Source organism: Micropterus dolomieu, linkage group LG09 (genome assembly GCF_021292245.1).
Source record: "Micropterus dolomieu isolate WLL.071019.BEF.003 ecotype Adirondacks linkage group LG09, ASM2129224v1, whole genome shotgun sequence".
In the NCBI taxonomy this organism is placed as follows: domain Eukaryota; kingdom Metazoa; phylum Chordata; class Actinopteri; order Centrarchiformes; family Centrarchidae; genus Micropterus; species Micropterus dolomieu.
The window spans coordinates 16,061,542-16,085,243 of record NC_060158.1 but is presented as its reverse complement, the minus strand read 5'-3'; the positions used below and the strand labels follow the sequence as shown (position 1 = coordinate 16,085,243).

The 23,702-nt window shown below is 40.0% G+C and overlaps 1 protein-coding gene across 2 annotated transcripts in view; it reads right to left on the bottom strand.

Annotated features, from left to right (window-relative positions):
• Positions 1–2,731: 2,731 nt before the first annotated feature.
• The window catches only part of spire1a (spire-type actin nucleation factor 1a), a 34,261-nt gene continuing 13,290 nt past the window's right edge, over positions 2,732–23,702 (bottom strand). The window contains exons 3-18 of one of the 2 annotated variants that reach the window (XM_046058408.1): positions 19,310–19,576; positions 16,544–16,669; positions 14,302–14,376; positions 13,986–14,150; positions 13,656–13,742; positions 13,072–13,201; positions 10,545–10,592; positions 10,037–10,191; positions 9,410–9,515; positions 9,120–9,262; positions 6,832–6,861; positions 5,843–5,980; positions 5,671–5,741; positions 5,041–5,068; positions 4,694–4,857; positions 2,732–4,591 (exon numbers count right to left, since the gene is read on the bottom strand). In XM_046058408.1, coding sequence (XP_045914364.1) covers positions 4,324–4,591; positions 4,694–4,857; positions 5,041–5,068; positions 5,671–5,741; positions 5,843–5,980; positions 6,832–6,861; positions 9,120–9,262; positions 9,410–9,515; positions 10,037–10,191; positions 10,545–10,592; positions 13,072–13,201; positions 13,656–13,742; positions 13,986–14,150; positions 14,302–14,376; positions 16,544–16,669; positions 19,310–19,576 — 2,001 coding nt within the window. In that variant the 3' untranslated portion in view covers positions 2,732–4,323. The remainder of the gene's footprint in view (positions 4,592–4,693; positions 4,858–5,040; positions 5,069–5,670; positions 5,742–5,842; positions 5,981–6,831; positions 6,862–9,119; positions 9,263–9,409; positions 9,516–10,036; positions 10,192–10,544; positions 10,593–13,071; positions 13,202–13,655; positions 13,743–13,985; positions 14,151–14,301; positions 14,377–16,543; positions 16,670–19,309; positions 19,577–23,702) is intronic. The other variant, XM_046058409.1, reaches the window with a different exon arrangement.

Genomic DNA, 23,702 nt, shown 5'->3' with positions numbered 1-23,702 from the left:
TTCCTCATTGACCCATGTGCTTCTATCAGAGTGCAATTGCTGAACAATTGTGACAGAACATGGACAAGCTCCCCCCTGCAAAAATCAGTAGTCCATCACGTTTGCTGTTGGTGAGAAGCACAATTTCACTTAAATGAAATGATCTGGGCCAACTTTATTCCAGTTTAGCTGGCTTGAGTCATGACCTTGACAATTCTATCTGTCACCCCAACAAAACATGTTCTGTATTGTTTCATGAATGTTTTTGCTTGCAGTGTGTGTATGTAACATGAAGTAAAACAAAAAGACATGATGTTTTGGAGAGGCGAAGCACCGTAAACAGAAAAGATTTGAGTAGTTCAGTGGTGGTTTACTTTTAATTTCAACATGTACAATTGCTTGATAAAGAAACCGGCTTCGCAGGCAGCTATACTGATGTAAGGACCCTATTATCACCCCATTGGATCATCCATGTTATGTATCCCTGTAGTGACTCTACCTACGGTATTTAAGATCGCATCAACTGTATGATGCATAATGTGTTGCTGCAGTTGCACAATTGACTTTCTCTAGCATTTTTTCCCCTAAAATGTTTTTATTTCCTTCTGTACAATATTTTGGATATTGATTTCCCTGTTTGTGACTTGGTTTATAAAGGAATACTGTTATTTATGTGTACATATGTGGTGACGCCCCAAAGAAAATCCAATTTCTTATTTATTGCTTTGAATTTCTCCGCACACAAGAACAAATAATAGCATCTGTTTTGGACAGCAGCACATGCATTGTCATTGTTATACTGGACTGCATTTTGTTGAACTTGATGCAGATTTAAATGGTTCTCCCTTTGTCTGCCACTGGCTGAGTCATGTTCCCTTCATACACAAGGGAACATTGTTGACACAGACACAGATGCATGTTCGCTGGCTATCAGGTGACAGGTCATTAGGTACCATTGCAACGTCCATTCAAATACTGCATTATATTTCATGAAAGTTAAAACAATTTATCTTGCATGAAATTAATACATTACTTTATGTTACAGTATGACGACCTCTTATCATAAAGAGGCTCTCACTGTTTGTATGGTATGGCCTACTTGTATCCAGCTCTCCGCTGAAGTTGACCTTAGGGGAAGAGATGCAGGATCAGATTTCACTCTTACAATTTAATCCCTGCCCATTAGTGGGGAAACATTTAAACTTGCCCAGGAGCAGTGACCAAAGGGGAATTTCATCACACTCCACTTTAGCAACCCTAAACTCATTGAGTTGGATAGCTCCTTGTTAGTCTGGTCACTCGGAATGCCTCACAGTAACCCTGCGTGTGTGTGTGTGTGTGTGTGTGTGTGTGTGTGTGTGTGTGTGTGTGTGTGTGTGTGTGTGTGTGTGTGTGTGTATTCAGTACCTGATGCCTAACCACAGTATTATAGACTCTTACTTACCCAGCAGATTGTCTAAGCTTAAACCTAAAAACCATACAGTTTTAACTTATCAACAAAGACTGTCATGAATAATTTGCCATTAGCTGAGTCAGATGTCATATGCTTGACTCGTTTAGCCAGAGCAGCATTTCAGAACAACACCCTGTGAAACTTTTTTATTGAGCTGCTGCTAAATACACAGCCTATTCAGACTGTTTATTGACTGTGTTTACTCGCTGTCTTTCCGTAGAAACCAGTGTGTGAGGGTCACCCTTGAGGGAGGCTGTGGCCTGGCAGGTTATTTTCAGTGTCTGTTACTAACCCATCAAGGGATAGCATTTCATTGCTAGCCCATTCTGTGTGAGTGTGTGTACATATAAACATACAGCAATTGTTGGAAGAAGAACCATCTGCATGTATTGGAGCCACCAGTATAAACCTTATTCTACATAAACCTTGAAAAATAGTAGAGGATTTATTTTCTTGTTTAAAAAAGAAACTTCAACCTGCATTAAGTAGTTTTAAATACCAAGGGGTTTCCCTGTTGTGTCACGGAAGATGGCCCATTGCCAGTCTGTAACTTTACCCCTGCTGTGTTAATGTGATGGATAGGGGGATTGAGAAGGCCTACACCTACACAGCCAGAGGTGGAGTAGAAACACAAGAGATCAGCTTCCCCCCAGGTACTACTAAAAACAGGTACATCACCTTTTTCAAATGCAGCTTTTATTTGAAAATGAAACGCAAGTTACAACTGAAGGTACTCTTAAAATTCAAATTCTTTAAGCTACAAAGCTAGATGAAATATACAGTAGCGTTTTAATGAAAATAAGCAACAATTCTTTTGAACATTGTGCATGGATTCTTTATATTAACTCAATTTTACATTTACAAAAATAAAAGGAACCATGAAATAACATTTTAATGATTTGATGAAGTTAGCAGGCTTACTTGCAAGTAAAGGTCTCCAGGGAGTACAAGTACAATTTGATGAATGAATTTCTAATAACTATTGCAGCTGGTTCAATTGCAAAGACAGTTTTTGCAGTACAACACTGTTGTACTACTAAATCATCTTAATGGGACGCATCAATTCTGAATATGAAAGTGACAGAACTCAAAATGCCTGCACCACACACCTTCCACCACCCGATGTCCTCAAGAACACAGGGTGATGTGAAGTGCAACAGAAAGATTTCCTACATTGTTCCCCTATCGCCCTCTGCTGTCTAATATCACGTTACACTTGTGTGTTCTGTATTACTGCACCTGTGAAACAAAATTTAACACCAGGCTCTTAAATTCTGTAAGAGATACTTGAGTCAAACGCAAGAATCATGATGATTTTATTATAATTTCTTTGATAAAAACAAACCAATCACTGTACAGCATGCATACATTCCTTACAGAAGTCTAAAATCAAACTGGTCAGGTGTACGGTTTCACTGGAACATGGCATCGTTTTTCTCTTTTTTTTTTTTTTTTTTAAACAGGCTGGTTAGGCTTTGTGTTCATTTGGTCACAACTGCCACAAAACACGCTACATGGATGTGTGTGTGTGTAGGAGTGTTTTGAAAGGGAATACAAGTTCATAAAGCATATTAAATGACAGTTTAAAATTGCCTACATTCAACTCATTGGAGTGTTTAGTTTTTGCCATTATTCCATTCTTACAAACAACCTGCTGACATTCACACAAATTCATTCATGAGGAACCTTGGACCCCAAGAGGTGAAAAACAAAGACTTAAATTATTATTAAGACAAAAACCCAACATAAACAATAAGTTGGTCCAATAAAAGTGTGATTTAGAAGAGAGTCTTAACATTGAGGAATTTATAAACTACACAATAGAAATAAAATCTTATTACATTGACACAAACATAATAACAGTAATAAAAGGTTTCAAAGAATAATTTCAAATAAAGAAACTCCAGAGGCAGAAATCTTGGTAAAATTATACTCCTACTTAGTTGAGTTTTTTTATATTAAATTTGGAACAATTAAGATATACAGCATTTACACATTCAAAACCCAACGTTACTTTGCTTCTACAGCCCAGCTTGGAACAGGAAGGGCGAGGAAACCAAACCTTGGATCACCCTAAAATGTCCATTGAGTTTATCACACATATGTACAATAGGTCCATAACTACAAAAGGCATTCAAAGAAAGAAAGTTACATTTTGGCACCAGGCACAGAATTGAATATACATTAAAACTAATAGCAAAAACCCACCCAGAAAAATAATTGACTATTCTCACCCCTCAACGTGTCGTCCCTACAGCATGAGAGAATAGTAAATATGCATTTTATCTGGCTAAAAAAAAAATGAATGATGTAACATTTGGCATAATTGTTGCTGGAAGAATAAGAGAGGGGGGTGGGGAGTGGCAAAGATCTACTCCAACAGACCTGACAGCAGGATCTAGAGTGCATTTCTGTCAAAAGACAATCTGTTGTTCTTCCTGAGTGCTAGAAGTAAACAGGAACTGGAAAACGTATTCATAGCTAAGATTATGGATGGGCCTTTATACTATTTACACGTGCAATGTTTGGCTTTCGGTATCATCTGATCTCTTACCTGGTTCACAATAGCAACATCAGCAGTTTAATTTATCCACCCACCGTGTCCTGAATTATCACTGACTTACAGAAACATGGCTCTCCTTTGTTATCTGGCAGCTACTGTCGAGTCCTGACCTGTCATGACGAATAATAGCATGCCAACTTTTCCTGAGACAGGGTAAGGTATAATAACCTTTACTAACTTTGGGATGGGATAGACTGGCTTCATCATCACAGTAAACCAGTCCGTGTGAAAATTAGAATAAGAGGGGCTTTTGTCTTTGTTTTTTTTTAAATTGAACACAGACGCTCTGGGAGAGGTGTGAACAGAAGTGCATAAGGCAATCCTCCTTTCACACCTCATTGATGGTGCGCTCAGAGGGCCTGAAGTTGGCCGAGTTAGACGATGACATGTAGAAAGACTGGGTTTTGCGATTGAGTCGGGCACGCTTGGTGGCCACGCATAAGCTGCGCTTGCTGGAGGAGATGATCTCTGTGATGAACTTTTTGCAGTCTACGCAGATCTCCATGGTAACCCAGTCCTCAGTAAGCTCCTTGGGCAGCTCTGGCTCATCCTGTGACCGCCCATCTTTGCTGCCACTACTGCTGTGCTTTGAGAACCTGTTGACAGGAGGAAATAATGAACTACTAACCTGATAATGCATGACATGGGTACCATATTTTCTCAGTTTATAAAAAGAAATTAGTTCTACAGTAACGTACTTGTAAACACTTCTGCGTAGGCTGTGCCGGTTATGTCCAGACCCAAATGGGTGCTTTTCTGGTTCAGCAGGGGCAGATGTTCCACTTGCCTCTTCTTTAGCAACAGCACTGGGGCCCAAAGAATAGATGGGCATGGTGGAGTAGGGCTTCGATGGCAACCGCATCTGAGGTTAAATAGATGTAAAAATTGGTATCAACTAAAAAAAAAAAAATTTTAAAACTGCTCATACAGTGCAGTTTATGGAGCACCTGTTGGTGTTCATGGAGAAGCAAACAGGTGTCAAGAGTGTCAACAGATTCTAAAGTGAGTGTTCAAAACTGTTAAATGTAAGTCAACAGCTTCCTACCTTTTTAGAGCACTGGGAACATACAGGCCTGGAGAACATAAAAATGAACTGTTAAAGAAGCAGTTGGTAACAATTAAACACAATGCAAAACCTTCCATGTCTCTCTACTGCTCTTACCACTCCCACCAAACCCATAACTCTGAACCTGTTGCCCTGCGAAACTTCATTCCACGTTGGGCTCACTCTCCATGGCGAGAGTCTCGCCAAGACCCTGCTTCAGAGGTAGCTGTGACAAAGTCTGACAGTGGGATGAGAGGCTACATCACTGACACACCCCCCCAAAAAAAAAAAAGTTATTCTTCACTGTTTGTCATCCTGCCTCTTTGCCACTCGAAGATACGAGCACTGTGGGACCGAACACAATGAGCCAGAAGCTCATTGTGGAGCCGGGATTAATAAAAGGCATCTCTTATCTTTCGCATGTACTACTGTCAGGATACAGTGACAGTTTCAGCAAATATGCCAAAAGGTTATTTTTAAAAAATAATGCTCCCGCCGCAGCCAAAAAAGGCTTTAGACAACTTCATTTACCCCCACATATGCAGCAGTCCTCCCCAATAATTGTAAACCATTTGATGTGTAAAGCTATGGAGTTTACCTTTAAAGTTAGTTCTAGTAATAGTGGTTTACCTTTTGCAGAACTGGCAGGTGTAGGACCAGGTAAAGAGAGAGAACCTCTTGGTTCGACATGCAAAGCAAAGCTGGAGAGGAAAGGTAAGGTGAGGAAGGTATAATCTGTTGCATTTAAATGATTGAGGAAAACGATTACTGGGGTGACAAAAACTCTACACATGGCGTCTACCTTTCCTTTCTTGAGGGCGGTGTAGATGTCTTTGTACTGCTGAAACTTCTCCAGCTCGGCCTTGACCAGAACCTGTCTGATGTGCATCACCTCCTCCACTGTCAGAGCAAGACACTCTGCTGGGTAACAGAACTCCTCCTGAAAGGGGAAAAACAAAACAAAACCCATAAGGTCAACAGACTACCCTCACATACATAGATTAGGAAATGGATAACCCAAAAAAAGTGCAACAGCAACAAGTTGTGGCTTCTGATGCCATTGAGACAAACACCATGTCACTAAATGTGGCTAAGTGCACAATTTAAGCAATACAGTGACACCCACTGCACACCACAGAACAAGCACGCGATGAGGTGGTGAAGGCGAAAACACCAGTCTTCTACGCTCTGTGAACAACAAATGATGATTCCACTGACATGAACAATGAGCAGAAATACAGAGCATGCTGGTGATGTCACATATCAGTCATGTTGGTGGGTCCACAGCGTTATCGGTTAACCTTATTCCGTTATTCTATTTACTTAAGTCAGCCATCTCAACATTTAATTGTTTTTTTGCACCATATGTTCGCTTATTTTAACATTACTCAATTGTAACTACGCTGTGACTGTTTTCCATATAAATGGATATTCCACACAACCAATTTGCAAGTGGACCACCATCATGGTGCAAGCTGTGTTCACAAGGAGATGTGTGACATAGCTGGCAGACTGTTAAACACTTTAACCTCCACAGAAGTGAAAATACCTCAAGGAACGTCTCCACCAATCATTTACTCTCAGCGTCCTTCAGTTGGCCTTTATTAGAAAATTTGAGTTTTATCCTTCCGAGTTATTTTCAACATGCCTCAGATCTCCCATTCACACAAATGGTCATGACGCGAGGTCCCCATTCCTCGAAAAATACGTCTACTGAATTTTACAGCTTTCCGACACAGTTCCCCACACAGTGTTATGTGCCTTTGATGCTATGCAGGAACAGTGACATACCGTGCCCTGAGCACCACTGGCAGCTTCCACCTGACCAGCAGACAGAGGGGGACACGACATTGAAATAGAAGCAGGATCTCATATTCATAACAGGCTAATCACATACAGAAAACTTCATCAAATTTACATGAATCTATTGGAGGATGTCGAGAGTCTACCAGTTGCATCATTAATCACAGCCAGGGCTTGACATTAACACCGCCAAAATGCGGATGGATTTCAGACGTGGCGGGTAACAGTCACTCCCACTAGCCACTTTGGCTTGTTGAAAAATTGTAGTTTTGTCAACCTGCATCTGAAATAAATTGCAATGTGAAAAACTACAACTCCCATGAAATAGTGTTTGCTCATTGGTCCATTCGTGAAGCCTACTGTCTTGCATCTCACTCTCACCTCTCTCGCGAGGGTGACATCCAGACTTTTGTCCAACGAGAATCTAAAAGTTGAATCTGTCACAGTCCCTCAGACCGTCAGCCCCCCACCTGCTTTTAACCTGATGGTATGATCTCAAAAATAATTTGTTCTTCTTCTTTGCACTTTGTTTCTAATGCAGATCATTTTCCTACTCTGTATTACAGAATTTAGTGCTGTTATAAATAGATACCTAAACTGTTTCTAATGCAAGTCACGCTTTTCATGCGTTTATCTTAATAGACATGTAAAAAAGGAGCTTTTCACAGAACCTCAGAGCTAATGATAATGGTAGTAAGTTTCATGTCTTAGTCAACCAACTAATCATATATAATCAAATTAAACGTAATTTCCCAACAAAAATGTGGCTAGTGAAAATGCTGTGTGGCTAGTAACTTTGGAAAACCACTAGCGAAAAAGTTAATGTCACGCCCTGTTCACAGCCAACAGCAACATTCATACATTACTTCACTCTCTCCATACATGATCTCAAAATATTAACAAACTGTTATTTTGTCTCACATCTTGCATGAAATTTAACTTCATTAATAAACAGCAGAACTTCAAAACAGGAAGTCCAGTGATAGAAAAATCATCTGACAGCATCAAAAGGAGGAGTTGACTGTGAGGGCAGCCTTCTTCATCTCATGGTTTCATTCTTTCTGCTCCATCACAGACACCAAGGATCACAGCTGGTGTCTACTGATGGTGCTGACCTCCATCTTACACATCCCTGCATCTCTCTTAATCGCTCTCAGTTTTTCTACTGTTCCAGCATAGAAAAAAATTATTATGAAACTGAATTTTAAAACAGACTGGTGGTGATGCATAGACAGAAGGTTGACCAAGTACCTTGGCGCTGGGTTCCTCCATCAGCTGCAGCATTATATAAAATGGGAAATAACTGCAAGTAAGTCTTTGGGATAAGGCAGCAGAGCAGTGTGAACATTTCGTGAGCTATAACATTAAGATGATATAACATGAGTCTGACCAGAAATGGAGGGGAACTGCGACAAAGGAAAGGCAAAGCTTGTTTGAGCATGTGCCTTAATGAAAAAAGAAAAAAAAAGAAAATGAAAAGACACATGGCCTTAAAAGAAATTACTGATTTTATCATGAAAACAGGTGATGAGAAGATGGGCACTAATTTTGAGAATAATGTGGAAGTGTAAAACTTAAAATGTAAAACTATCCACGGGAGACCTGTGTTCTCCAGAGTTTTAAGCTTATTTCTCCTGATCTGATGACTTTCAAGTGGTTGAAAGTCAGGCCCCTGGTTTGGCGCCAGAGGTCTGCCACTAAAATAGCAAGTGGTGAGAATATACCAATTCCATCTAAAGCTGCTCTATACAGCAGCCTGTCCTGTGGTTTCAATTACATCGTCAATCTCACTAGAATCATACGACCAGCACAGAGTTACTCAGAGAACCAGTGACCTCATGGTAAACAAGTGAGCAGTCACAGGACAGGAGTAAATTCAACAGATATATATTGTATATCCAGTGTTGTTGGTAGATTCATTCACATTGTAACGTCCGTGTATGAGCTGAAATTTGTATGTATGCCTATACTTTACTCTTAGCAGATTTTCCTCTTCATATAGTCATATTGTATCACTATGCAGGCTTTTTTTAAATTTATATTTAAAGATCTTGATAATGGTGACATTTGAGAATAATCTTAGTTACACCAACAAAGAACATGATATACAACCTTAGTTTAAACATCTAACCATGTAAGTGTATTTGTAATTAGCATGGTAAAATCTGTTATGTCTAATGCAATGTTTGTAAAGCCCAGAGGCATTTTAAAGATTCATTCATTTATACAGCCCTTGATTAATAATCCAGTAGAACTAGCTTCTATCATTTACGCACCAAAGACTTGGAGCTCTGTCTGGATGGAGGCGCAAAGGGACGGACACTAGTGGGGGCCTCCTTCTCGATGGAGTGCCGCCTCTGCGGAGACTGACGCTTGTCTGGCTGTGGGGTGGCAGAGACAGGCAGGAACTGTGGAGGAGCTGGAGACACGGGCCAAAAAAAAAACAAATTTATTGATGAAAATACTGCTAAAGAGTGAACATTATGAAGATTTGACAACATAACTTTTAGTGTTAACAACTTAGATATTCTTGTAGGGGTTAAAAAAGATGAATTTAATATATTACAGTATGTTCCAGGTGAGCTCATAGCCTTCTTTCCTATGACAGACTCTGGTGATGTGTCCTCCATCAAAGACGTGGACATACTGGAGCTGCTCCGTGTGGGCTCCTCCTGTCAGTCAAAGCACAAATTGAGTCACATGATACTGATAGCTTTAAATGACTTTTTTACTTAAATTTCAAGGCTAAATAAAATCCAGTCCAATGTCCTAACGAAATATTAACAAATTGGTCATCTTTGAAGAGAATTTCAACACTTTGAAGAGCCTCAGGTAAATCAATTTATGCAGCCCTCAATTTAAATGTTTGGAGAATTTGACTTATAATTTTGTGGCCAATTCGTCTCTTTAGACATAAAAACACAAATTACTCATCAGTTATTGCAGTCATTTTCATTCATTTTGTAAAGTTAACTAGCTGTGCAAGGACAATAAATAAAAATATTATTTATTTTTTTATATATATATAAAAAAATATTCGATCGATAAGAGATATATATATATATATATATATATATAGACTTTCTTCTGGTGAAAACATAGGGTTGCAATATCAACATTTTTCAAGCAGCTGAATCGGAATAGGATTAGGGAAGTGATCATTTTATAAGCCAATAAGAGGCGGATCTCTTACATCAGACTCGGAGCTGTCAAGCTCAGCCAACGTGGGCGCTCTGAGCAGTCTCTTCCTCTGACTAAGGGGCTGCAGTCCACTTTGATTGGGTCCTGTGGTGCCACTGGTCAGAGATTGCGTGCTGAGAGCCAACTTCCTGAGAGCATCAGGAGTGTCTGCAGGTGAAAGACATGATTTTGGTTACGAACAGTGTCATATTACAAGTGAACCATAAATTATCACGCTATCTCTTAACAGCTGGCCATCATGCCTCCTGTTTAAACTTTGGGTGTCTTTGTATTGTTACCATGTGATACCAAAGAGTCCGAATACGCAAACCAGATGGTGTTCAAGATAAGCCCAGACGATATACTTATTACAGATTTTTCTCCTCCATCATTTCATCTAAATGAAGGGCACTGGACTGACAATTATTAAAGGTATTTTGTGACAAAAGGCCAAAAAAAAAACACAAAAAAAGAGAAAAAAAATCAGACACCCAGGAGATATTACTTCATGAGTGCTTTACCTGAGCTGCGGAACAAGTCTTGAGGAGTGCTGATGCTTTTGCCTGCACCTGTAGAGGAATTAAGGGAACATGACCTTCAATAGGACAATACACATGAGTATTTCAACAACAGACTGGTACCACAGGGAGGACAAAAAGCATCTATCACAACAGGTGTGAATTACAGGGATACTGCGTAGTTGTAGGATATACTCTGCCACATCGCACAGAGGGAGAGGTAAGTGAAAGGAAGTGCCAGGGAAGCAGAGAAAGACAATGCGTGCAGCCACAGTGCAAAAGGTTATTCTCATACAACCATCCAGATTATGGCCATCCTGTGAAACTGTAGTGCTCCATTCAGACCATCATCTGCCATTAAATTTATAGGCTGCTGACACCAGTGTTATGTAATTCTTCATATTCCACAGTGAGAGCGGATTAGGGTGACAAACAGGGCAGATTGGCTGCAGAGGCGGAGTGATGATCTGTAATCTCACCCTACTGGCTCTGGCTCAATGGCTCTCTCTCACTACCTTGACCACAGACAGTTCTCCTGTGAGTGAGTACTATATCCAGGGCACTGTTATCCATGCCTAAAATAGAGCTGTAGGTTTTAATTCTACCTGCTAACAAAGACCTTGCAAAACAACCAAGGTAACCATTTCACACAGTCTGAGGCTGCACTGCGTCCTCGGGTACAGAAAGTGTCTGTATCACAACAGCCAGTAAGTGACAATAGTGTGTACCAGAGATGGGGACTCGAGGTTGAGACTCGGACTTGAGTACGACTTAAGCGGCACACACAGTGACTTCAGACTCGACTTGAGACTTGTCCTCGAAAGACTTCAGACTCGACCTCGAGGTGCGGGACACAGGAACAATGTTTATTTTTAGGAAACGTCTGATGAGCTTGCCGTTATTCCCCTCCCTGTGTCATCTATAACTTACCTACGTAAAACATAGGCCTGCTACGTATCTGCTGCGCATGGCCACACGTGAGAGGACAACAAACAGCGGCAGCTGCTGTGCCATTCATCATAAACTGTGGCTTTAAAACTCCATACAACAAGGCCCAAACAAAGCGCTGAATGCAAAATAGGTTAGCAACCTGAGGTTAGTAAACATGTTTAGCTCAGCATTGGCCATCTAACGTTCGTTTGCTTCTTGATTTAGCTACGACCTGCGGGAGGTTACCTCCGACTGTCGTACGTTATGAAACGATGAATGAGCAGTTTTTTGCTTCCCAAACTTGTGGTGGTCGATTAACTTAATCATTTACGTCCCGCTGGCTGCCATCACGTTAATTATTAACGTCGGCTGCAAACAGGTTACAGGTTTTATTGTTGATCATGCAATGTTACAGTTTTATTTAGTCATAATGTTACACTGGTTTGGGAGTCTGGGGGTTGACTTACAGTAGTTAATAAGCTGTCATTAATTGTATTGCACATTACATGGTTGTGCTCTGTAAGTAAAAAACAGGTTACAGTTACACTATTCCTTATAGCTATGTAGTCTTATAAGCAGCCTGGCTTTAACGCAACAGGTGATACAACATTATAACCAAGAGGGACTTGAGACTTGACGTGGAAGACTTGTGAGCATCTCTGGCATGTACACACATGCTTGTACAACATGAGCATGAAATTAAAATTGTGAAATGTGTTTAAATCAGGTGCTAACTCTAAAAACAGCCTGGAATGAAACACAAGGTACAACAATAGGAACACAATAGGTGGCGTAAAACTTTACCTGATGAGTCAAAACTGTACGACATGCTAAGAGGTCGCATGACTGACATATCCCCATGTTTGGGGAGAAAAGAGAAATGGAAGCAAATAGGAGAAAAGGAAACCCATGAGAGTTAAAATGGATGAAGTCAAATCAGTTTATAAAAACACATTCTGAAAATCTAACATTATAAAACTTTTTTTTTGTTTGTTTGTTTTTTTAAGAGAGAACCTGTATAGCCTCCCATCCGTGTGACTATGCAAAAATTGCTGCATGTTACCCTCCCAAATCCCCTAACAAAAGGAGTCTTGTGCAAACTGCATTGAAGCACGGTATGGTATAAACTTAGTCTGACAAAATCTTTGCTGGTTTTATCAGATTAAAGCCTTATATGGTTTGTAACATGATATCTAATCAGGATGGCTGTATACCTAAAAGATTATCTACTTCCAGTGCAGAAAAGTAACAATAAAGAGCAACATTAACTATACATACTGGAATTATATGAGGAAGAATGTCAATTACGTTTTAACCAAAGAACTTATCAGTTCAAGAGAACGTTTGTCAGTAACCACAACAGTTACTTTAGTAGTCTGTATGTCTAGAAAGCACATGAAGGCTCACAGCTGGAGTCAAAGTGATCCTTGTTTAAACACTGACACTTCTGATTAAGTGAACAGACAAATGTAGTATTAGGGCTGTTAGAGTAATCATGATGGATTTGGTTAAGAATGATTAACTCACGTTTAATGGTTTTTATTTTGTAATTTGAATAAATAAATGATGCGAGTTACGTCCATGAGAGTCAGCTGCTTACCAAGGCGGCTTCTGCGGATCATGTCCGGTGAGACTGGCCTGAGCTTCCGTTCAGCTTTGATGTCCTCCAGCAGGCGCTCGTGGAGGCTCCGGGGACGTGGTGGGTGGGGTTTCAGTTTACGGGCTGCGACCTGTCATGACAAAAAACACAAGTGAGCCATCCTCTGCCACCACTATGGAGACCAAAATGAGATTTTTCATCTCACACCACCGGAAAGGGTGCATGTTTTGTAATTGCATCATGGCATCTAGCTTTTCTGTTCGTCAACACATGGTGGTAATTGTTAACAAAGTGATGAACTTGCATGTGCCTTTATATTCCCCATCATTCACACCCTGTCATTTGGCATTACTGTGAATGCCAGTGTACCAACAACTGTACCAAAATTTCATTTGCACCAAGTGCTACTTGACTTTTCATAACTGGGTTGAATGTGAGCAGTAATTATCGAATCAGTCATTCTCTAAATACTGCCAAACTGAAATTTCACACTGTTGAAAACACATGAGAACTGAACACTATTGTGCAACTACGGGGGATGTATTTTCTGACAGATTACTGGCATCGAGTTGTGTACTACTCACAGGGTTGAGAGGAGGTCGTGACCTGATGAATTCAAGAATGATCTCATGTGCACTCTTCTTTAACTTTGGTGGGATGTCTCCATTCACCTGCAACGATATGGTTACATTTGATGTGGATCATGACCGCGGGAAGCTACTATGAAATAGCCAACTGAAATATTTTAAAGACGAAGATACGCATCTAATTAAAATGTAGGAAACAAGTGTTAGCTGTAAAGTAAAACAATCCTGTCATTGTAATATTTGGGTCTTGTTTAATCCAAACAGAGAAAATTGCTAAACACAAATATATGCTTATGGCAGACCTGTGCAGGCTAGTAAAATCCTTACCATGACTTTTCTCAGCTTGTAGCGTTTGGAGCGAATGTCATCCATCAGCATTTCATACGGTGTGAGCTGGTATTCGATGGGCAGTGGGTTGTACTGACGCTCCTGAACCTTCTTCAACTTAACACCATCCCGAAGATCTCGCATCACCTGCACCCAAAACCGTGCCTGGTAGGGACCCAAAAAATAAACAAATTAACGCGATGACTGCTGCAGTTGTGATCAGAAAACATGCACACAGAAGTTATGCGATTACCAACACATGGTCACAGAATTAAATATAGTGGGGCATTGTGTGGTAAGTAAATACTCTTCTTACCCAATCTGCATTTTGCAGCTCATCCAGGTCTTTAACGGGGTCCCCCCGAGTCTCACCTTCCATTTTCCGAAGGTTCTAGCCAAGAAAAAGGAGGTAAAAGGGGAAACAAAAATACACGGAATGTCATATAGGCGCAGCACTGCATTCACAGCAGTGAAAATTAGGTTGAGGTCACTGGCAAACGGCCCATATTGTCATAGCAGTCTGGTTAACTAACTAACTAACGGATGTTAATATCCGTCTCCTCCTATACAGACAGTGTACCAGAGCGGAAAGAAGCCAACAGTTCAACTAATGGCTGCTATTAATTTCTGCCTGCTCTTGTGACTAGTTTAAACGTCAAACTGGGTAAAGTTGAGGATGCTTTCCTTGTTGACATATTGAATATGCGCATCCTTTTTTACTTGGTTTTGTGCGAAGATAGAGTTAACGACCAGACTGGATGGAGGACACTTCATTCATCATACACAGTACACATGCAAACACTATACTCGTAAATAAAATACATTTGAGAGGGTTAAGGTTTTTTTTGTTTTTCTTAAAAATCTGATCTACAATATCGCTTAGATCAAAGAAAAAAAAGCCTAAAGACATCTCTGCTGACACCTGCAGCCTCTTTCCATCTTATCTCCACATCTATTAACCCACACCTTTGTTTACTGCTGAGACACATTCCTTCTTCCTACTATTTTTTTCTGCTGATCTTTCTCTTCCAATTTGAAAAAATGAATTTCTGCTGCCAATTCATCTTGCACCTTTTGTTACCCATGAATCCTCCCATTTTGTTAAACCATGTAAACATTTAACTCGTCACAGGCTTGACACCTTACAACAAATTATGGTTTTAATTCATTTGTAGTCTGGCAGAAAAGGCGAGAGGAATCCAACGAGAAGGAGCTGACATACTTGCAGAGAAGGAAAAACAGTGAGAGAAAATGAAAGAAAGACTTATTGACCAACATCCTAATTGTTAAGCATGTGTGATACTGTGTATCGTTACTCATTATCCAGTAACATTCGGTGCTGAAGGAGTGCAAAGTGGCCCCTATAGCCTGGCAGTCCCCTCCTTTAAGCTCCTTAACTTTCTGTAATAAGGTTAAACATGATTCTATAACCATATATTACATAAGATTGTTTGCATGAAACAGGCCTTCAGCTGAAGTCGCTGTCAGCTGCTTTCCCATGCGTGTGTACGTACTGTACAATAAAACAAGCTATGGAATAAGTCATGCAGCTACATCTCTAAATTTCAAACTCAATCAGGGAACTGAAAGGTGTACTAATAATAGTCAAAGAACTTAATTTGATGTGCATCTTGAATGCTTGAGTAGGGAATTACGGTCTAGAGTAACGGGATGTTTCCTATCATAAAGAGTGTGTCATTTCAACCCATGTTTTGTATTTTGAGCCAATAATTGCTAAAACACATTACAGTAATAACATTCTTTTCTGAAATGAGACTACACACTGATCTGTAATAACTGGGTCTGCTCAAGCTGTTGTATGACATGGTGCATTCCTTTAAGGTTTTTTCATGCTAAAAATTTTCAATTACTGATTTTAACTTTTTAAAAAGAGTTGGGAGTGAGTAAGTACAGAGTGAGAATTGCAGCACATCTTGGTTGCACAGCTGGTTAATGGTCTAAAACATTTTGTCTCCAAGAAGCACAACGTCTACAGGAATCCCTCACTAATCATCTTAGTTACTCCAGTACCAATACTCCATGTACAGAAATAAATCTGCCAATAATCTAGTATACCGACAAGAGAAACAGGATGCTAGATCACCATGTCCGCGCAGAGTCATGCCAAGAAATGTTGAGTTCTCAACTGAAGAGAGGGTCAGACAGGGACACCGACAAGTCTCAATCCCTCTGGGCCATCACCACTTTGTGGGCTGTTTCATTGCTTTGTGCAGTTTCTTGGCACCACTCTGGTATTTTTTCCTTTCGCAGCAGTAAAGAGCCTGTTGGCCTGACAGATCCTATTTCAACCAACCAGACCGAGCCACACAAAACTATTCCAGCCATGATTTGTGTCAGGTAACGGATATTCAGCTTACCATTACTAAAAGTTACTGTAAGTTACACATTAATTCTGAAATAGGTTTAGGTGACTCACTTTATTTGCAAGTGTAGTATCAATTGTTAAGTGGGGTACAGCATTTTTCCCCACTTGACTGTGACTTATCCTCACTAGATTTATCAAGAACATGCAGATGTCACATGGTAGATTTTCTTACCTCCTTGGCACTCTTAATCTTCTCCAGAAAGGTGCATAGTTCCCTGGTCTCGGCATAGAGTGCGCGACACACAGCCTGGTAATGGTTGGGGGCATCTGATGGGCTGGGCAGGTGGGAAGAACACAGCTGTAGAGAGGAAGAAATGAGTTTCTATATAGAGGTGCCTGTGGAAGAGTCATTAATTAAACATGGCCAACATAAAGTGTGTTCGCACATGCACACGTATCTCAAAAAAAACCAAAACATTTTTTAAAGATCATAATAAAGAAATCATGTATTCAGAAGCAACAAAATAAGAGAAAAAAAAGGCAGAAATAAACAAACAATCCCAATCCTATGGTAAGCATTCCAACACAGTTGGCTGCCGTTTTCTGACAAATTTCTAATCCAATAACTTTAGGTGTAGTATTTCCTTTTAAAACGGACACTTCATTAGTTAGACCAAATTTTCCAGAAATACAAACCATTGGGTGTCCATGTACAAAAACACAGCAGCATTCTACTTCCATCTGTTGAAATCACTGGCAATTTATTTTTTAGCCTAACCCAAACCATGTACTAACTGGTCTACAGTGCGTGCTTCAAGCTACTGCAAACGTCCCGATAACTTGCTCACAAGGACTATGCTAACATGCTGGTGTTACTTAAGTATACCCATGTTCACCATCTTAATTGAGTGTGTTAGCCTGCTCACATTTGCTAATTAGCAACAAGCACAAAGTACATGTGAGGCTGAGGCAGATGGGAATTTCATTAGTTTGGAGGTATTTGGTTAAAGTATTGGTCAGATCAAAATTTAGCGAATATCTACTTATGCGCCACTAGCTGTCCCTTCCTTGTGTGCACTGAAAAAAAAAATAAATAAATTCCAGTGTTTGTTCACAGCCCCAGGCTCTGTAAATGGGAAACAGGGGTTTGGACCGAGCCAGACAACACTATTCTAGCCGTTCCAGCCATGATTTGTGTGTCAGGTAATGTTAAATTACCTGCAAGGTAATGTTAGCTTCACTGCAGCAACTTTAGCAACAGTTTGCTAAACCACAATATTAGTTACATTACTTGCTGTGTCGTCATTCGCTCTTATATAGCATGGTATTTGTCATTGTATTGGTTTCTCCAGAATTACATACCACACATTTAATGTCTGTGTACAATTCCATGACAATCCATCCAATAGTTTGAGACTTTCACTAAAAATATCTGCCTCACGGTGGTACTACAGAAAATGTTTCTGTGGGGACCATGATGGACTGACATGAAATTCTGTCAAACAGTTCGTCATATTTCAGTCTGCACCAAAGAAGTGGTCCAACAGGCCGACATTGCCATCCATAGTAGTGCTACTAGTGTTGCTAAAAACATGAAACTGCTTAAACCAAAAGCATCAACAGCATAAACCTGCTTCTCCAGCTCTGACCGTTTTGGTATTTGACCGATTGTAACGATAATAAAGGCTGCCTGCATGTAGTGGATGAGCTGTCATAATTTCTAGTGACACAGTAGAGGAAACCGGAACAATGACATATTTTCATTTTCTCCTGATGGGCTTGGCTAGCCAAGGAATGCATGACAAAGTAGAAAGTGTCTTCTTCCTCACTACAGGGAAATTCAAAAGGTATGTCACCTCCAGAGTGAGTATTTACTTCAATGCTTAAAATAGTCCTGTGTCTATGGCTTCCACTGTTTTTGCTAAAAAAAAGCAAAAAAAAAAAATTCTGTATTAAGCACAAAACATCCTCTCCTGCAAAAGATGAAGGAAAACTTTAGGTTAACTATGTAATTTTGAGAAATTAAACAGTATATAGTAATGTCACAGTTTTAACATTTGGTGTTAAATTGATGGCATCTTTTGTGTGAAACCATCTGAATGATAATTGTCATTAAAATTGTTTACTTCTATCTAAACTTAAAGATTGACAGCTTTGGTAAGAGGGCAGCTCATGTAGCCACTCCTTTGTTCACTCCATTTCACCAAAGCAATGAGGAAACCCATACAGCACATTCATCCTCCAACTATTCCTGTTCTTGATGCTTCACTAGTCCTGTCATCCTTTGTCAGCTTCACGTCTCGCCGAATCCTCAATGACCCAACCTACCTCTGCCTGACAGGACAGCTGAGTACAAGTAAAGGAAGGTGGTCAGTCAAAAATGTGCATCTAATCTAGCTATGTCATACCAACATGTTGCAGTTTACACTCAAAAGGAGGACTGTTCTGAGCCAAACTACACACGCACTGGGCAGCAAACAGGCCTTACATTTATTTGTGTTCAACACCGGGTTCATTATATGGAAGGAACAGGCTGTGAGTGTTTCTAAGCCTATTCCCCGAATACCAGTGTGTTTATACAGCTATAATTACCAGTCTCATATTCAGAAGCTACTTGGGGAATTTACAGCGTGACGGCCCCCATCAGGGGAATTTGTTTGGAGCTGGAGCGATGATGGTGTGTGAATGTGCTGTTCTGTTAATAGAACTGATGTGAAAGTGTGGTAAAAAGGAATAAATGTGCCAACATTGAGGCAGTTTAACACCCGTTAGATTAAGGGGGAAAATTTTAAAGCAAAAGAACAATCTGCACTTTTAATACGCTTATGATAACGTCAATAATTTGCTGCCTCATTTTTATTTGTCATGGATCTGATCAGGATCAGCCCGATCCCCCAAACCATGACTGATCAAAAACACTACAATAAATTAAGTAAATTATTAATTATCCTCACAAGTGTGAGAATTCTACTGTTCAAGAATTCCTGAGATCCCCCACCATGATGATGTCCCGATAGCAAATGCTGTTGCCCGAGCTGGTGGTGGTAGTAGAGATGGGCTCCTCTTCCTCCTCTTCTTCCTCACACTCATCCTCCTCCTCTGTGGCTTCATAGCCTTCGTCAGGGCAGGGGTCACTCTCAATTTTTTCGGTGTTGGTCATCATGTCGATCAGGTGCTCCAGCGGCGGGCTGAGTTCACGCTCCTCGTTTTCCTTAAGGCCATAGTCCAAAGCTTTGTAGATCATGACACCCAGTGAGTCGATAACCTGCGGGACAATGGACACATGGGATGTTGCAGATTACTGTGTGCTGGGAAATAAACTACAGAACAGTGTAGGATTGGGTCTAGTTTTTGCTTTATTGTATACGGTTCATGTATCAACAAATAAACACAAGAAGTTAAGACTGGCATTCACTGCCTTCCACAATCAGATCTTTTACTTTTAAACTATATAGGAAAGACAAAAAAAAAATATAAATAAATAAATATGAACATCATTAAAGCTATTGTCACCGTCATATCTGCTCAGTGCTATTTTTGCTTTTTTTGTTTGGTATGATGAACACACATTAACTGATGTTCAGCTTGACAATTAAGTATGTATATTTCAAACGTAGAGGGACATTTCTATTTAAGCTAGGGCAGTTACCCCCTCCCCCCCCCTCCATTCACATTTGCCATTATTTGGCCAACATTATGTTCTCTCCAGCTGACTCACAGTACATTTCATATGTTTTCTCTGCCCCTGCTGGTCTATCTATATATTCATTTTTGACAAATCCAGTTCAGCTGAGCAGACAAGACGACAGTTCACGTCCTCAAACCAAATGTGAAACGAGGCCACAGTGTTCCTCCAAACAGCGTGATTATTAACATAATCTGGGGATGATTTTATTTCATCACTGCTTCCCCTCATTAACAAGCAGTGTATGACCTCTCTTTTTATTATTTTTTTGCAGCCTGTTCCAACTTATCCTAATGTCTCACATCACCACCGGGCTTCAACGACACAAGGTTGTTCTTTCACTGTGGCATGTCCAGTTGGCTCAGCTGTGTCACGTTTGCTCCTGACAACTTAATCTGACCATTACTCTCAGCTCATCTTACTTCCAAACACGAATTGATTTAAGAATTCTACACGGGACAGTAGACCTGAAACAACCCCTTTTATTTAGAGCTCACTGAGGAAGTAGACATTCTGGCAATAAAGCACTACTTCGGGATAGCACCTTTGATATACGATTTAAAAAAAAAAAAAAAAAAGGAATGTCTGCTCACTTCTTTGTCAATAAGTACGTATTGCTCGTCAGGGCCTTTGTTTGTACACTTTAATTCGTGGCTAATTTCTTCGAAGACACTTATCACAAACTTAAACTGACATTACGACTCATTTCAGTTCTTGAACTATAATGAATCTTCAACTCCTTTTTGGACTTTTAGCACAACTAATACTTTAACTTCCTCAGTATTCAAGCTTAAATTAGCACCTCATTTGGTGCAGACACTTAAAACACAAAAACCAACTATGTTCACTCCATGTTTCTTTCAATTGCATATTTTCAGAAGCACGCACGCATACATTTTCTCAGTATTTTTTATTAAACCTTTTGTGGATTGAGCCATGTAGTCAGTAGACATACCTGGAAGTGTTAAGTGACAATCACTTCTGACATCACGAGAACTAAATTTTGTTTTGCCTGTGACTCCAACATTAGTCATGTAATAGTCAGCATCTGCCAGTGTACTTTCCTACATATAGCACTATAGCACCACAGTGTGCTCTCACTCTGCAAGAAAATATACTGTAGCTTGAATCCCTTTCTAGTGGTGTGTTCTTTGGTGCCCTTTATTGTCCCCCCCATATCCAATAAGCATGTCATGCCAGTGTACAACAGCCGTGGCTACAAGGTTTGCACAGGATTTGGATATCGTTCATAGAAACTGCAGGGTGCCATCTATTTGTTTGTGTGCAGCTCAGTGATTAGCCAACACGCAATGGTGTACTAAGTTTCTAAGTTTCTGTGTTTGCAATGTGGAACAGTTTGCAGAGCACAACAGAGCATCCCCGCAAAACAGTGCGATGGTTTGCAATAAACAAAAGGATTGACTCAGAATTAGGTTTATACATTACTGGTGAACAGTAAAAAGAAATAAAAGGCATCTTTAAAGGTGCTTGCACACTGCTCAGACTGCGCCCCACGAACACCAACATTCTAAAGTTGAATCATGTTAAAGACTACAGTCTGTTTTCCATCCATTAATAAGTATATTAAACATAGGCCAGCAACTCACAGCTATTTTTAAATGACTTGAGGTAATAACATGATTCACCAAGAGCTGCATACTGTGCGTCATTACTGTACTGCATGTTCTTATCTAGAAAGGAATGAAACAACATTGTTGAAAAAGGGAGGTGTCCAAATTAAACAGATCTATGGGAGGACAGGCATGGCTTGCTAAGCATGGGTGAGGTGCAAGGGAACAGCACCTGGCCGTGGTGTCTGTGAGTGTAAGGGAAGGGTGTTGACTGAGCACTTGGGCTCACTGACTTTAGAGGGCGAGGTGAAAAAAAAAATCATTACGGACAAATAATCAAACCGACATGTCATGTAAGAGTCAGTGACGCCCTCACGTTTGGACTAAGCTCACTAAGAGGTTTCCCTATAGACTGAAGTTTGACGCCAATTGTTTGACAATGACATTTCATGAGGTAAAATAAAACCCAACCACCATGTTTTCAGTTTTGTGACAATGTTTAATTTCCAGATAATTCATTTTTTCAATCTCTTACATTGTTTTCACTTAACAGTGTGGACCTAGTCTATTTTAAGAGTTAAATTTGTATCACGTCTGTATATGCGATCATTTTCATGCACAAAGTGTGAGTGTGTTTTTGTGTTTGAAAAAGTTTAGACACAGTTCTACAACTCCTGACTTACAGGGGACATTCAATGTCTTAATAATAGGGCTTGCTGAACTGGCCTGAGTGTGCTGTTGTCTGTGTATGTTGTTACTGTGTGTTGCTTTCTGATAAAGTGCTGTGAAAACGAATTTCCCCTTTTGATCCTTTTCTTTCCAGGAGAAAGTGGTGTTGTACTGTCATCATTTATCAACTGTGTGTGCGCAGCTGATCATCCTGTTCCAAGGCTAAAACAAATATCCTATTCCTTAGTGTCTTATTATGTAACCTTATAATCCATGTGTAGGCCAACATGTGCTGCAGTGGCCAGAGATCCTAGGAATGGCGGAGTGACAGACAGCACAGAGGGTGTCAATCATTGGCCACAGTGATCCACGGGTTTACATTGGACCAAGTTTAGTAAAACAACAACAAAAATCACATGTGGAACTTGTATCCATTTCAAATTTAGCAGTGGCATCAGGCATCTGTAATTGAAGACAGTCTATATGTTGGTAAGGCACAGGTAGCTTTAGCCAATTGTTAGTTTAAATCCAGTTTTCCTGCCAACACAAAATGGCTTGTCACAATGACCTCCCCAGTGGTTCAACAGTAGCTAGCACAGAAAGGCTTACTGTTCAAGATATCATTAATTAAAGCAATCATCTGGTTTATTTTATCCAAGTTTTGGGCGTTTTAGAGCATAATTAACAGCTAGGATTCGATTTGCCAAATATAGGGTCCAGACATACAAGGCTAGAGCAAAATACAGGTCAAGGCTGGATAACTCCATCATGTCATTCTACCAACATGACAGTGCTGCAACAGTTTTATGATGTTGAAATTAGGGCTGGGCGATATGGCCTAAAAATAAAATCTCTGATTTTATTTTTTTTAATTCAATTTACGATTTTTTCCGATTTCCCCCCCTACTTAAGGAAAGCAATAAGTACAAACGACAGACTACTTAAAGCAAATTTTGCTTTTATTTAATCAAAAGCAAGACAAATGTAACCCCCATTTCTGGGATGAAGTAGCACCATTTTCTAAAGCATTAACAATATATTAAAATCTGAGGAAAACTAGACAGTGACATTTTTCATTGTGTCTAGCCCAAACAATGCAACAACATACAGGGATACATGACATGAACATGCACATCTTACTCTTAGCAGAATTAAATTTTTCAAACCAAAAACAAAAAATATTCTTTTTTATTGCACTTTGCATAGAATTTCGGCCGCTTCGGTGATTGTTCTCCACCGTGCCCCTTTCCTGTCATATGCGGTGCCTTGTGCAAAGGATTCGGATACAGTTAGCTGTTTTTTAGCTAAGGTTTGTTGGTCAGTGCGGCTTTGTTCATCGCGGAGAGACTGGCATTTTTCATATTCGGCTGGATGTCTCTGTTTCAGGTGTTGGAATAGGTTTGTGGTGCTGCTGCCTTTCACTGCGATAGGCTTTAGGCAAATGTTGCAGCGTGGTGTCTGTTGTT